Source organism: Mesoplodon bidens, assembly GCF_964165515.1.
Source record: "Mesoplodon bidens genome assembly, chromosome: X".
Lineage (NCBI taxonomy): Eukaryota > Metazoa > Chordata > Mammalia > Artiodactyla > Ziphiidae > Mesoplodon > Mesoplodon bidens.
The window spans coordinates 29,424,939-29,438,953 of NC_138163.1; the positions used below are offsets into that span (position 1 = coordinate 29,424,939).

General features: G+C 38.6%; 1 protein-coding gene across 2 annotated transcripts in view; it reads right to left on the reverse strand.

The window, feature by feature from the left end:
* The window catches only part of OCRL (OCRL inositol polyphosphate-5-phosphatase), a 56,253-nt gene extending 42,495 nt beyond the window's left edge, over nucleotides 1-13,758 (reverse strand). For both annotated transcript variants that reach the window (XM_081221738.1, XM_081221737.1), the window contains exons 1-3: nucleotides 13,674-13,758; nucleotides 8,406-8,485; nucleotides 5,473-5,511 (exon numbers count right to left, since the gene is read on the reverse strand). In XM_081221738.1, the coding sequence (XP_081077864.1) occupies nucleotides 5,473-5,511; nucleotides 8,406-8,485; nucleotides 13,674-13,741 (187 nt within the window). In that variant the 5' untranslated portion in view covers nucleotides 13,742-13,758. The remainder of the gene's footprint in view (nucleotides 1-5,472; nucleotides 5,512-8,405; nucleotides 8,486-13,673) is intronic.
* Between the last annotated feature and the right edge of the window lie 257 nt (nucleotides 13,759-14,015).

Consider the following 14,015-nt stretch of genomic DNA (forward strand, 5'->3'; position numbering starts at 1 on the left):
CAGATTACACTTTCTTCTCAAGTGCGCAAGGAACATTCTCCAGGATAGATCACATCTTGGGTCAAAAATCAAGCCTCAGTAAATTTAAGAAAATTGAAATCATATCAAGCATCTTTTCTGACCACAACGCTATGAGATTAGAAATGAATTACAGGGAAAAAAACGTCAAAAACACAAACACATGGAGGCTAAACAATATGTTACTAAATAACCAAGAGATCACTGAAGAAATCAAAGAGGAAATTAAAAACTACCTAGAGACAAATGACAATGAAAACACGGCAATCCAAAGCCTATGGGATGCAGCAAAAGCAGTTCTAAGAGGGAATTTTATAGCTATACAAGCCTACCTCAAGAAACAAGAAAAACCTCAAGTAAACAATCTAACCTTACATCTAAAGGAACTAGAGAAAGAAGAACAAACAACCCAAAGTTAGCAGAAGGAAAGAAATCATAAAGATCAGAGCAGAAATAAATGAAATAGAAACAAAGAAAACAATAGCAAAAATCAATAAAACTAAAAGCTGGTTCTTTGAGAAGATAAACAAAATTGATAAACCATTAGCCAGACTCATCAAGAGGGAGAGGACTGAAATCAATAAAATTAGAAATGAAAAAGGAGAAGTTACAACAGACACCGCAGAGATACAAAGCATCCGAAGAGACTACTACAAGCAACTCTATGCCAATAAAATGGACAACCTGGAAGAAATGGACAAATGCTTAGAAAGGTATTACCTTCCAAGACTGAACCAGGAAGAAACAGGAAATATGAACAGACCAATCACAAGTAATGAAATTGAAACTGTGATTAAGAATCTTCCAACAAACAAAAGTCCAGGACCAGAAGGCTTCACAGGTGAATTCTATCAAACATTTAGAGAAGAGCTAACACCCATCCTTCTCAAACTCTTCCAAAAAATTGCAGAGGAAGGAACACTCCCAAACTCATTCTATGAGGCCACCATCACCCTGATACCAAAACCAGACAAAGATACTACAAAAAAAGAAAATGACAGACCAATATCACTGATGAATATAGATGCAAAAATCCTCAACAAAATACTAGCAAACAGAATCCGACAACACATTAAAAGGATCATACACCATGATCAAGTGGGATTTATCCCAGGGATGCAAGGATTCTTCAATATACGCAAATCAATCAATGTGATACACCATATTAACAAATTGAAGAATAAAAACCATATGATCATCTCAATAGATGCAGAAAAAGCTTTTGACAAAATTCAACACCCATTTATGATAAAAACTCTCCAGAAACTGGGCATAGAGGGAACCTGCCTCAACATAATAAAGGCCATATACGACAAACCCACAGCAAACATCATTCTCAATGCTGAAAGACTGAAAGCATTTCCTCTAAGATCAGGAACGAGACAAGGATGTCCACTCTCACCACTATTATTCAACATAGTTTTGGAAGTCCTAGCCAGGGCAATGAGAGAAGAAAAAGGAATAAAAGGAATACAAATTGGAAAAGAAGAAGTAAAACTGTCACTGTTTGCAGATGACATGATACTATACATAGAGAATCCTAAAAATGCCACTACAAAACTACTAGAGCTAATAAATGAATTTGGTAAAGTTGAAGGATACAAAATTAATGCACAGAAATCTCTTGCATTCCTATACACTAATGATGAAAAATCTGAAAGGGAAATTATGGAAACACTCCCATTTACTATGGCAACAAAAAGAATAAAATACCTAGGAATAAACCTACATAGGGAGACAAAAGACCTGTATGCAGGAAACTATAAGACAGTGATGAAAGAAATTAAAGATGATACCAACAGATGGAGAGATATACCATGTTCTTGGATTGGAAGAATCAATATTGTGAAAATGACTATACTACCCAAAGCAATCTACAGATTCAATGCAATCCCTATCAATTTACCAATGGCATTTTTTACAGAACTAGAACAAATCATCTTAAAATTTGTATGGAGACACAAAAGACCCTGAATAGCAAAAGCAGTCTTGAGGGAAAAAAACGGAGCTCAAGGAATCAGACTCCCTGACTTCAGACTACACTACAAAGCTACAGTAATCAAGACAATATGGTACTGGCACAAGAACAGAAATATAGATCAATGGAACAGAATAGAAAGCCCAGAGATAAATCCACACACCTATGGTCAACTAATCTATGACAAAGGAGGCAAGGATATACAATGGAGAAAAGACAGTCTCTTCACTAAGTGATGCTGGGAAAACAGGACAGCTACATGTAAAAGAATGAAATTAGAACACTCCCTAACACCATACACAAAAATAAACTCAAAATGGGTTAGAGACCTAAATGTAAGACCAGACACTTTATAAAACTCTTAGAGGAAAACAGCGGAAGAACACTCTTTGACATAAATCACAGCAACATCTTTTTTGATCCACCTCCTAGAGTAATGGAAATAAAAACAAAAATAAATAAATGGGACCTAATGTAACTTCAAAGCTTTGGAAGAGCAAAGGAAACCATAAACAAGACGAAAAGACAACCCTCAGAATGGGAGAAAATATTTGCAAACGAATCAATGGACAAAGGATTAATCTCCAAAATATATAAACAGCTAATGCAGTTCAACAGTAAAGAAACAAACAACCCAATCCAACATGGGCAGAAGACCTAAATAGACATTTCTCCAAAGGAGACATACAGATGGCCAAGAAGCACATGAAAAGCTGCTCAACATCACTAATTATTAGAGAAATGCAAATCAAAACTACAATGAGGTATCACCTCACACCAGTCAGAATGGGCATCATCAGAAAATCTACAAACAACAAATGCTGGAGAGGGTGCAGAGAAAAGGGAACCCTCTTGCACTGTTGGTGGGAATGTAAATTGATACAGCCACTATGGAGAACAGTATGGAGGTTCCTTAAAAAACTAAAAATAGAATTACCACATGATCCAGCAATCCCACTACTGGGCATGTACCCAGAGAAAACTGTAATTCAAAAAGACACATGGGGTGGGAGGGAGGGAGATGCATGAGGGAAGGGATGTGGGAACAGATGTATATGTATGACTGATTCACTTTGTTATAAAGCAGAAACTAATAAAAAAAATAAAAAAATAAAAATTAAAAAAAAAAGAAATTTGAAAAAAAAAAAAAAGACACATGCACCCCAATGTTCATTGCAGCACTATTTACAACAGCCAGGTCATGGAAGCAACCTAAATGCCCATTGACAGACGAATGGATAAAGTTGTGGTACATATATACAATGGAATATTACTCAGCCATAAAAAGGAACGAAAATGAGTCATTTGTTGAGATGTGGACGGATCTAGAGACTGTCATACAGAGTGAAGTAAGTCAGAAAGCGAAAAACAAATATCGTATATTAATGCATGTATGTGGAACCTAGAAAAACGGTACAGATGAATTCGTTTGCAAGGCAGAAGTTGAGACACAGATGTAGAGAATGGACGTATGGACACCAAGGGGAGAAAACCACGGTGGGGTCGGGATGGTGGTGTGCTGAATTGGGCGATTGGGATTGACATGTATACACTGATGTGTATAAAATTGATGACTAATAAGAACCTGGAGTATAAAAAACCAAACAAACAAATAAAATAACTAATACTAAAAAAAAAAATCATGTTTTTAAATAATTTTAAATGACATGGGAAAAGGTCACAATATAATGTTAAATGAAAATGCAGGATAAAAACTATATATGAGGATTCCATTTATGTAAAAATATAAATAAAAGACTGGAAGGAGATACATAAAAATGTTAATTACAGTGGTGATCTTGAAGTTGCAGGAGCATAATTTTAATTTGTTACTTCAACTTTTCTGAATTTTCCAAATTGTACATAATGAGGATGTATTACCTGTATAATCAGAAAAACATTTTTTAAATGTTTAATACTGACATCCAGACAGTGGGAAAATACACAGTTACAGTAAAATCAGGCCTGCTTAACAAACCCAAGGTCTCTCTCCAGCAACATACTGTGTACTCTAAACATTTATGTATGAAGCCTAAGGATCAAGATAAAAATCTAGTTTCAGTGCAAATATTAATAAATGGGCAGAAATAACAAAGGATTTTATTCAAGTGGTTACTTAACTACTTCCCATATGATCCAGTGACTTGAACTCTGGACAGAGCAACACATGGTTAATTTCTATGTAGGAGAGAACAACAAAATGAATGCTATAAATTAGGTGTTTGTAAGAGAAAATGCACAGCTCAGTTTAACTTTTCAGCTTTGGATCAAATACCTATTTCCACACTAAGAACAGGACATTTAGGTATCTAATTTCAGCAGATTTCAGCAGCCATGTCAGTCACTGCTGAACAAACTTTGCTCAAATTTTGCTTTATTAGTGTTGTTCTTGCCTTCTGCTTTTTCTGTACAATAAGACATAGCTATTAAGTTATTTGCTCTCTTGCATATCTGCAGTAGAAGCTAGAAGCTGGAAGTGCTCAGCCTTTCAGGATCAACCCTTAAGACTTCCAAAATCTATGACCAAAAGAAAGAATTAATAAAACCCAAACCAGAAAAAGTCTATCTAAACTTTGCAATACAAAATAATAGTGCCAAGGACAGGGACTGTGTCTAAGCAAAATTATGTATAAACTGATAGTCCCAAGCTAAGGGCCAAGCCCCACTCATCCAAGGACTCAGCCAAGAGATAAGGTAACCCATTTGATTTAGATTCATGTGGTCATATACTCTTTCCCACAGCAAACACAGAGTAGATACAGTAGCCTTCAAGTGCCCATTTTCTCCTCCCCATGTTAAAAGAGTACAATTTTAGATGATAAATGGAGAACAGCTTGCACGGAAAGTCAGTGATGATTTGCTTCAAACAGATAGAAATGAGAGAACAGAAACTGAGAAGGAAGGCCATGTTCTCGCTGATAAAGAAATGCCTTGAGAGGATGGGCTGAAATAAAAGACCAAAATTATTTTAAGACAAAAAAAAGGTATCCCTGGTACAAGAGGGACTCTGTAATCTCCCCAAATTATATAACAAACAAAGGACAACATTATGATTTAACATGCAAAAATAAAAAATGGATGGGGGGAGAAAAGCTTAAAACATAACAGCAGTTAAAAAAAAACACTCATAAACCTTATGTGCTTTAAACACTTTCTGGCCCCTCCTACAATTTTCAATTCCACAGCAATGACTTAACTGATAGCAACAATACTGGTAGTTCAAAGAAGTTCAGCATTAGAAAAGCGGATCATATTTTCAACTTTTTAAAGATTCTTGCCAGTCACCTGCTTTTTCTTAAGCTTAGGCTAAATGTTTTTGGGAGGTAATTCTAATTTGTATGGCTGCCTTAAGAAAATGGAGAATACAGGATAAAATGGTAAGATAAAAGTTGTGCAAAAAAGGTGTCTTAAATACCGTGGGTATTCAAGTAAATATTTGTTGAATGAAAATCAACTCCATTCAGAAAGATACTCACTGTTTGAAGCTATGTCAATCAAAAGAGTTTCTTCCGCTTCTGAAGGAAAAGAAGAAAGAACAGAATCAGGGAAGAGAAAACCATTCATTACAACCAAAAGAAGTATACACCTAACTAAATAACTACTTCTCTCAATCACCACTCCTAGGTTTTAGAACACATTAAAAAAATCCTTTGCTTTTTTGTTTAGCACTTTTTAAAGGGGATTTTAACAGCACTACGTTCTAAAGACTATGAGCAATTCAACTAAAAGAAAAATTAACTGAGCAAGTAACCACATGGAATGTCTCAAAGCAAATCAAGCAATGACAATAGTAGGGAATATAACATGTTAATCCAAGTGAAGGTGTTTAATTCCCCTCAACTATAACACACTAACTTAATATAATCTAACTGTATCACTTAGATAATTGTTATAAAAAGCCGAGAAAGGCCTAAAAGTGAATTACCTTCTTAACTCAAATCTATTCTCTGAAAATTTCCCAGGGACCTCATTACCTCCACCCCTGTCCCATATAGGAGCAGAGAATACTTGAAGTTCTTTATCTTCAGTCTACCATTAACACTTGTGGATCCAAGGCTTACCACACCCAACAAGGAAGTATAAAATGGGCCAAAGCACAGTCTCCAAGTTCAGAGTTCTCTTTTCTCTCTATGGCTCACCTGGACTTCCTTCCTTACCTCTAGTGTCTAGACCCAACCCATCTCTTCCTCCCTGACTTCCCTGGATTTGGCCAACGGCACCTGCCAGACCCTCCTGGCTAGTTAAACTCTGGGTACTGATTCCTTGGGATTCGTTTGGATCTACCTTGGCCAAATGTAGTAGGCCCAGCCTTTTATAGTTCCCTCACTAGCCTGGATTGTATAGTTGGCTCCATTACTCAGGTGCAACAGAAGCAACTGATAATTACCTAAGTTGTCTAATATTAGAGAATAGTCTCGATACTTTTACTAGCATGATGAATGAAGCAAGGGACAACAGTGCATCAGGGCATAGGTATTACATGTTCACAACTGCTCTTTGATAACTTTAATTCTTTAAAACTGAAGTACTTAGAGACTTTTCGAAATAGGCGTACAGGTTGGGAAACAAAGGATGTGAAAACTCAAGGAGGTAACTGTTCCTTTTGTCATGGGGAACTACTGTGTGTGTGCACACATACTTTCCTAGATTCCAATCTAGCAACCTGCCATCTATTTCTTATTAAAAGTAAGACTGGGCTTCCCTGGTGGCGCAGTGGTTGAGAGTCCGCCTGCCGATGCAGGGGACACGGGTTCGTGCCCCGGTCTGGGAAGATCCCACATGCCGCAGAGCGGCTAGGCCCGTGAGCCATGGCTGCTGAGCCTGCGCATCCGGAGCCTGTGCTCTGCAAGGGGAGAGGCCACAACAGTGAGAGGCCCGCCTACCGCAAAAAAAAAAAAAAAAAAAAAAAAAAAAGTAAGACTAAGAGAAACAGGGTAAACAAGACACTAGAAGTACTGATAGCACAAAAAGGTATAGAGTTAATAGGATACTAACGTCATGTTCTTTGGCTTTTCTCCTCCTTAAAGGGCTGAGCATGTAACAAAGGGTACTACACTATGAAAAGTGAGGTGAGCACAGTAACTTACTATAGCATGCAGGTGCCTGGTTCAATATGTCTCTCTCAAACAGGGCAGGGTAAATGGCTAAATAAAAGACTTCATTCTTCTATACAATGTGGATTCTATTCACTGTGGGTATTTTTAATTCTTAATACATGCTCTCTTAAAAAGTCATGCCCACTTAGTATTTCTACTTACAGAGATAAATCCTAAGGAAATAAGAGACATGCAGGAAGATTCATTACTTATTTATACTAACAAAAAATAACCTGAATGTCAAACACCGGGAATAACTACAGTATAGGCCATTCATAAAATGGAATAGTATACAGCTATTAATAGCATGTAAAAGCACTTATAATATGATGGCATGTGGAACAGACAAAAAACTACATACAGTATGAGTCCCAGCCACCCTAAAAGTTACAGGTGTAGAAAAAAGGAAAATATTAGGTGCTCATCTCTGAAGGATGTGAATTTACTTATTTCCTTTATAATTTTCTGTTCTTTCCAAACTTTTTACAGTATATATATATATTAGTTTTGTGATTAAAAAAAAGTTGAATGTAGTTTAAGAAAGAAGCCATGCAAGGTAGGATTCAAGTTTTCCAAGAAGCTACAGCTGACACAGAGTGCCTGTCTGATGAAGCCAATGAACCCACTGGAAACACAATGCATTTGTTCTCTAATAATCTATTTCCTTTGTAGAGCAATGTGAAATGACAGAAGCAACACCTCCTACACAAACCTCCCAATTTTTGAGTCTCATTGTAGCAGATGAAACAACAGATTTTCTGTTCTCTTTCCCCAAATTTGAAGGCAGGAAGCCAAATATTTCCTCCCCAGAGTCGATTTTCTTATGATTCACCAATGCAAAGGTTTGAGAATCAGCACAGTTGAGTGTAAGGTATTACAATCTGGCAAGGCTTGTTGCCAAATGTTTTAATTTCAAATAGTGTGGGGAGAAAGTGCTGAACGCATGTGAATTCAAGTGACCTTTATACTTTACAATGAGCAGTGTATCAGTTAAACTCAAGAATGTGATTTAAATCCACATATGGGTTCATCAGCATAAAAGACTACCTACATAGGTAACAGACTACATACATCTCTAACCCCAGTCAGGGTAGCAGGTAAGAATATATATGTTTCAATATAATCCTTCAGGGTTCTTAAACAAAGCATTTATCATCTTCTCAATGGTAGATGAGTAATGTTATCTTTTTTCACAGAGTGTAATACATTTCATTTTATGTGCAGTGACAAATTTAAGTATGTATGGTATTATACAAAGCAATAATGACCAAGGAAAAACATTATAAAACTAGCTAAGCAATTAAAGCTAGTACCTTGAACACATCTAAAGTGGCTATTTATAGGAATGATATCTTGAACATGCTGTTCCTTCTTGTGCAACCGGATTATTAGCCTAGGAAACAGAAGAATGCATCAACGAATAGCTACTGAAAAACTCAAACATTTAACAACAAAATACATTGCTGTGTTCTTATACAAATCTAGTCTGTATTTATTAGACTTGCTGTATCTTGTTCCCTGGATCTGAGCATCATGATGATATTGCTTTAGGTCTAAAAGCATATTAGTGGTGATCAGTATCTGAATACCCACAGTTCTATGCCATAGAGAACATAAAATAGTCTATGTCCTAAAAACAGTTTACAAACTTAAGAGCATGAATTACAGTGCACACACCTTCAGATTACGCATACCAGAGAGAAGAACTAATAGCTAGGTGTGAAGTCCATGAGGGCAGGGACTATGGCTGTCTTTTCACCATAGTATTTCTAGCACCTAGTACAGTACCTGGCACATAGCAGTCACTCAAGTTTGTTGAATAAATGTATTATAAATTTCATCAATTAGCTTTCTGGTTATATTCCCATGGCTTTTATCAAAGAATGATTCTATCTCTTCAAACAAATATACAGGTTCATGGAGAAGAGGAGGTGCCCAGCCAGCTGAATCAGTCAAAATAATCCCAGTGACCAATAAGATAGCAGATATCACAACCAGATTGCCTATACATCCCTTGTGTTCTTACCATGGTTTCTAATTTCATGCTAATACTTCTGGTAAGCATGACTGAACTTGGCCCCCCAGTGTGAAATGCAAGATTTCTAAATTCCTATGTACTCCTGAAATACTAATTTTCATTTACTACTTATTCTTAGTGGCCCACAGTCAAGGTATAACCTACTGGTAAATGGCCATTCTGAACATCTCCTACCTTCCCCCCAAATCACTCTTCAGGTGGTTCTTTTTGCCAGGAACAGTCTTCTTCCTGAGACCTAGCTCAACTATCACCTCCTCTGTGAAACTTGGCCTCGTGCCCTCTGCCTGCCCCTCAAATAGAGCACTTAACACACTCTGTTATAGTTACATTTATTTCCCTCAGATTTGAGCTCCTTGAAAGCAAAGACCCTATCATATTCAGTTTCGTCACCTACCTAATAGATGCTCAATAAATATTGGTTGAATAAACAAACATTTAATTAAGCTATAAACAGAGATGAATTTCTAAAGACACCTGTTCAACATGTGATATTAGAAGTCATTGTTCTGAAAGGTTTGATTTCCATTTTGTTGTCTTTGGGGGAGGCTTATCGTTTTAGCTTTTTGAAATTTTTTTCAAGTGTGTTAACTTTGAAGGAGTTAACTTGGGGAAAGGAACTGCTTAGACAGGACTAAGGGAAATAAAAGTACTAATGCTGTCTTTTTGCTCTGATCCTGCTTGCCTAATTTGCAGAGGTTTAATATTTTAAGGTGACTATAAGAATATGGGGCAGGCCCTTTCCAAACTTCAAAGTTCATGAGTCAAGCAGAGAATCCTATAAACCCAGATGGAGACCAGAAAGTAGATAAGCCTGACAAAGCAAGGGTCAAGGAGGAAGAGCTTACTCTGAGGAAAGTGAACACAAACCAATATAATTCCCAAGTAACATAGTATAGAAGTGGTGTTGAACATCAGCAGTAAAGATTCAACTGGATTGTATTGTCAAAAACCATCACAAAAGAGAAAATGACATGGATGGACCTTGAGGGCATTATGCTAAGTGAAATAAGTCAGACAGAGAAAGACAAATACCATATGATCTCACTTATGTGTGAAATCAAAAAACAAAACCCAAAAATACTGAACTCATAGACACAGAGAACAGATTGGTGGTTGTCAGAGGCAGGTGGTGGGGGGGATGAAATGGGTGAAGGGGGTCAAAAGGTACAAATTTCCAGTTATAAAATACATAAGTCATGGGGATGTAATGTACAACGTGATGACTATACTTAATAACAGTGTACTGTATATTTAAAAGTTTTTAAGAGAATAAATCTTATGGACCTAGTTGCAGGGCAGGAATAAAGAGGTAGACATAGAAAATGGACTTGAGGACACCGGGTGGGAGGGTGAAGCTGGGGCAAAGTGAGAGTAGCATCGACATATATACACTACCGAACGTAAAATAGTTGGCTGGTGGGAACCAGCAGCATAGCACAGGGAGATCAGCTCTGGTGCTTTGCGATGACCTAGAGGGGTGGGATGGGGAGGGAGGCTCAACAGGGAGGGGCTATGGGGACATATGTATGCATATGGCTGATTCGCTTTGTTGTGCAACAGAAACTAACAGGGTATTGTGAAGCAATTATACTCCAATAAAGATCTATTAATAAAAAAAGAGAGAGTAAATCTTAAAAGTTCTCATCACAATAGGGCTTCCCTGGTGGCGCAGTGGTTAAGAATCCGCCTTCCAATGCAGGGAACACAGGTTCGAGCCCTGGGCCAGGAAGATCCCACATGCCGCGGAGCAACTAAGCCCGTGTGCCACAACTACTGAGCCCATGTGCCACAACTACTAAAGCCTGCATGCCTAGAGCCCATGCTCTGCAGCAAGAGAAGCCACTGCAATGAGAAGCCTGCGCACCGCAATGAAGAGTAGCCCCTGCTCACAGCAACTAGAGAAAGCCCATGCGCAGCAACACAGACCCAATGCAGTCAAAAGTAAAAATAAATAAATAAATATATTTTAAAAAAGTTCTCATCACAAGAAAAAAATTGTTAACTATGTGTGGGGATGAATGTTAACAAGAATTATTGTGATGATCATTTCACAATATATACAAATATCAAGTAATTATGTTGTACACCTGAAACTAATACAATGTTATACATCAATTATTTCTCAATTTAAAAAAGAAATGCAACCCCCCCAAAAATACCCATCACAAAACATAAACTGGGAATTTAAGTCAATTCCACAAATATTTATTTAATACCTACTACATGTTAGTCACTAAATAAATTGTAACAAGAGAGTAGGGCTAAGAATAAAAATTCTACCTAAATCTCATCATTTCTTTCAACACAGAAAGGTGAAAAATAATAGGTATATGGCAAAAAAATGGAAATCAGAATTTGGTAGTTGGAAACAGAAAAGAGTAAAAAATTGTGAATGCAGACCCAGCATTATCCCTAGGAAATACTTTGATTTGTTCAAGGAAGGTTAAAGATGAAACAACAGGTGGCATCATAATCCATTTGCCTTGAAAAAATGAATGTTAGTGTTTGATTCCTTGTGTGCAAAAAAGCCTTACCTTTAATTGTAATTTTAGTCTATCAAGTAAATTTCTCCTATGGTTGATAGCAGAACTACAGAACTAAAGAATGCAATAGGCTTCAAGTTCTAGGATAAAAAGGCCCAAAGTAAAAAAGTTCTGGACACTCAAGTCAGAGAAGGCACCCAAGAGACAAGGATTTGAGGGTTATATATGGTTTGACAGTATCAGGTGTCTCCAATAAATGATTTCAAAAGAAACTTATCAGACAATGTAATGACTCAGACAAATGACTTAACCTCTCTGTACCTCAACTTCTATATCTAGAAAAGGGGGATGATGATGATATTACAATTTCACAGTAACCCTCACATGAGGGTTAAATGAACTAATTCATGAAATGCTTAGAAGAGTACCTGATACACATCAAGCCATTGAGTGTTAGTTGTGCTATACCCTTAAGTTTTACAGAACTGGAATACAGAATTTGATTTCTCTATGGGGAGGACACAAATAATCAGGAGAGCTACCACTGCAAGTTTAAAAGTTCTTCCAGTACAAGAGACCAGATAGAATGAGGCATTTACCTCAAGGCCAGCTGCTCACTCCCTTATCAGCTGAACAGAGTTCCAAACCTACCAAACCAAGGGACCAGATCCTGAGATGTGGTCATCTCAACAATGTAGCTATTTTATTTAATCCTTATAATTTTGTTTTTAAGAAGAGGAAACCGAGGCACAAAAAATTTACTGATTTGCCCAAGGCTTACATCTTCCCACCCTATTCTTGCCTTTGGAAGTGGCAGTGGTGTTCCACTTTTCAATTCACTTTTCTGTTGAATTTACTTTCATTAAACTGGTCTTCCAGGGTTTGATGAAATCTGGGAAAAATAAAATGAATTTATCACATCAACAGAATGGACCAAGCAGGATCTAGGGAAGAGCTACCTCCATAGAACCAGTTGACATCCAGTTGAGAGTGGCACCAAGAGCCTCAGAAAAGGGCAGGCTAGGCCAGTGTGAATTTCTTCTCTGTAAAGTGGACAGCATAGATAAAGATTGAGTCTGGACAATCTAAAAGCAGGGACTGAGAAAAATTGTTTTTAAGTAGAATCCAATGTTGGGGGGATGGCAGGATTTAAATGATCAACAATTTAAAAACTTTCAGCGATCAACAATTCTTCACTGATGTCAAGAAACCAGTGAACAACCAGGGGAGGTGGCTTGGGCACAGAGCGATAGGGACCTACCTATGATATATGATGGTCATCAGGGATACTTTAGATGAGGCATTAGTGGCAAGGGAGATCAGCAGTATACTGATGGCTTATCAAAATCTTTTGATCAGTCAACAGTCTTTACTGAGCTCCTATGTGCAAGGCAGAGTGGAAGGTAACACTCCCTGATGAAATGTCAAATGTCGTTTACATTTCTACACATTTCATTACTTTTTCTAACTGTCAAGTCTATAAGTGAGGCAGTTACTGGCCTACACAAAACCATTACTGAATTAATGAATATGCCTCCAAGCACATGGAATAAGGGGGTGGTGAGACTGGAGGAACCAGCTGAATGAGGTTAAGAAAAGGCACCTCTGTAAGGTTAACAATGAAGCGTTTCTACAGTACTTATACTTTCTGTAAACCACTTTCGCATTTTTATTCTCCCAGTTAAAACTCCAAAGGCTATAAATTAAAGCAGCTAATGTTTTTATTAAACTGATGAGGACACTAAGGCCCAGAAAGCTTTACTGACTAGCCCAGGATTACACAATCCATGTCAGTTGCAGGGGCAGGAACTAAGAACCCAGGCTTCCTGCTTCCCCGCCCATTGAGTCCTTCCACTGAGCCACACGGACAGGAGCAATCAATCCACCGGCTTGGAAGTTGGGGACAAAGCTCGGTGGTTAGAGCACTGGCACGTCACACCTGGGCCCGAACCTGTTGCCTGCGCGGCCTCAGTGGGAGGAGGGTGGGTGGCTTGTCGCGGTTTGGGGTTGGAAGGTAATGGCAGGCTCCCCTCCTCTGTCGGTATCAGGTGGTTACTTACTCATACTGCCCGTTCCTCTGGACTAGGGTCAGGGCGCAGGGCTCCCGGACAGGACCCTTCATCTCCATACCCTCGATAGTATGCAGGCGCTAGTCAAGGGTCTCTTCTAGAAGCGCTGCCGGAAGGGGACCCGCGGTGTTGGGTGGAGGGAGGCTCCGGCCCCAGGGTCGGAGACAGCGCCTCCCGCGCTGGCCCCCCCTCCCCCGCTCGGCTCGGCCTCGGGTCCTGACCGGCCCCTAGCCGCCCCTCTGCTGCGATCCGCAGTCCTGCGGACCCCCACCCCCGCCCTGCGCGGCCTCCCCTCCCCCCTTCTCTCAGGCGGATACGGCGAGGGGCTGGACT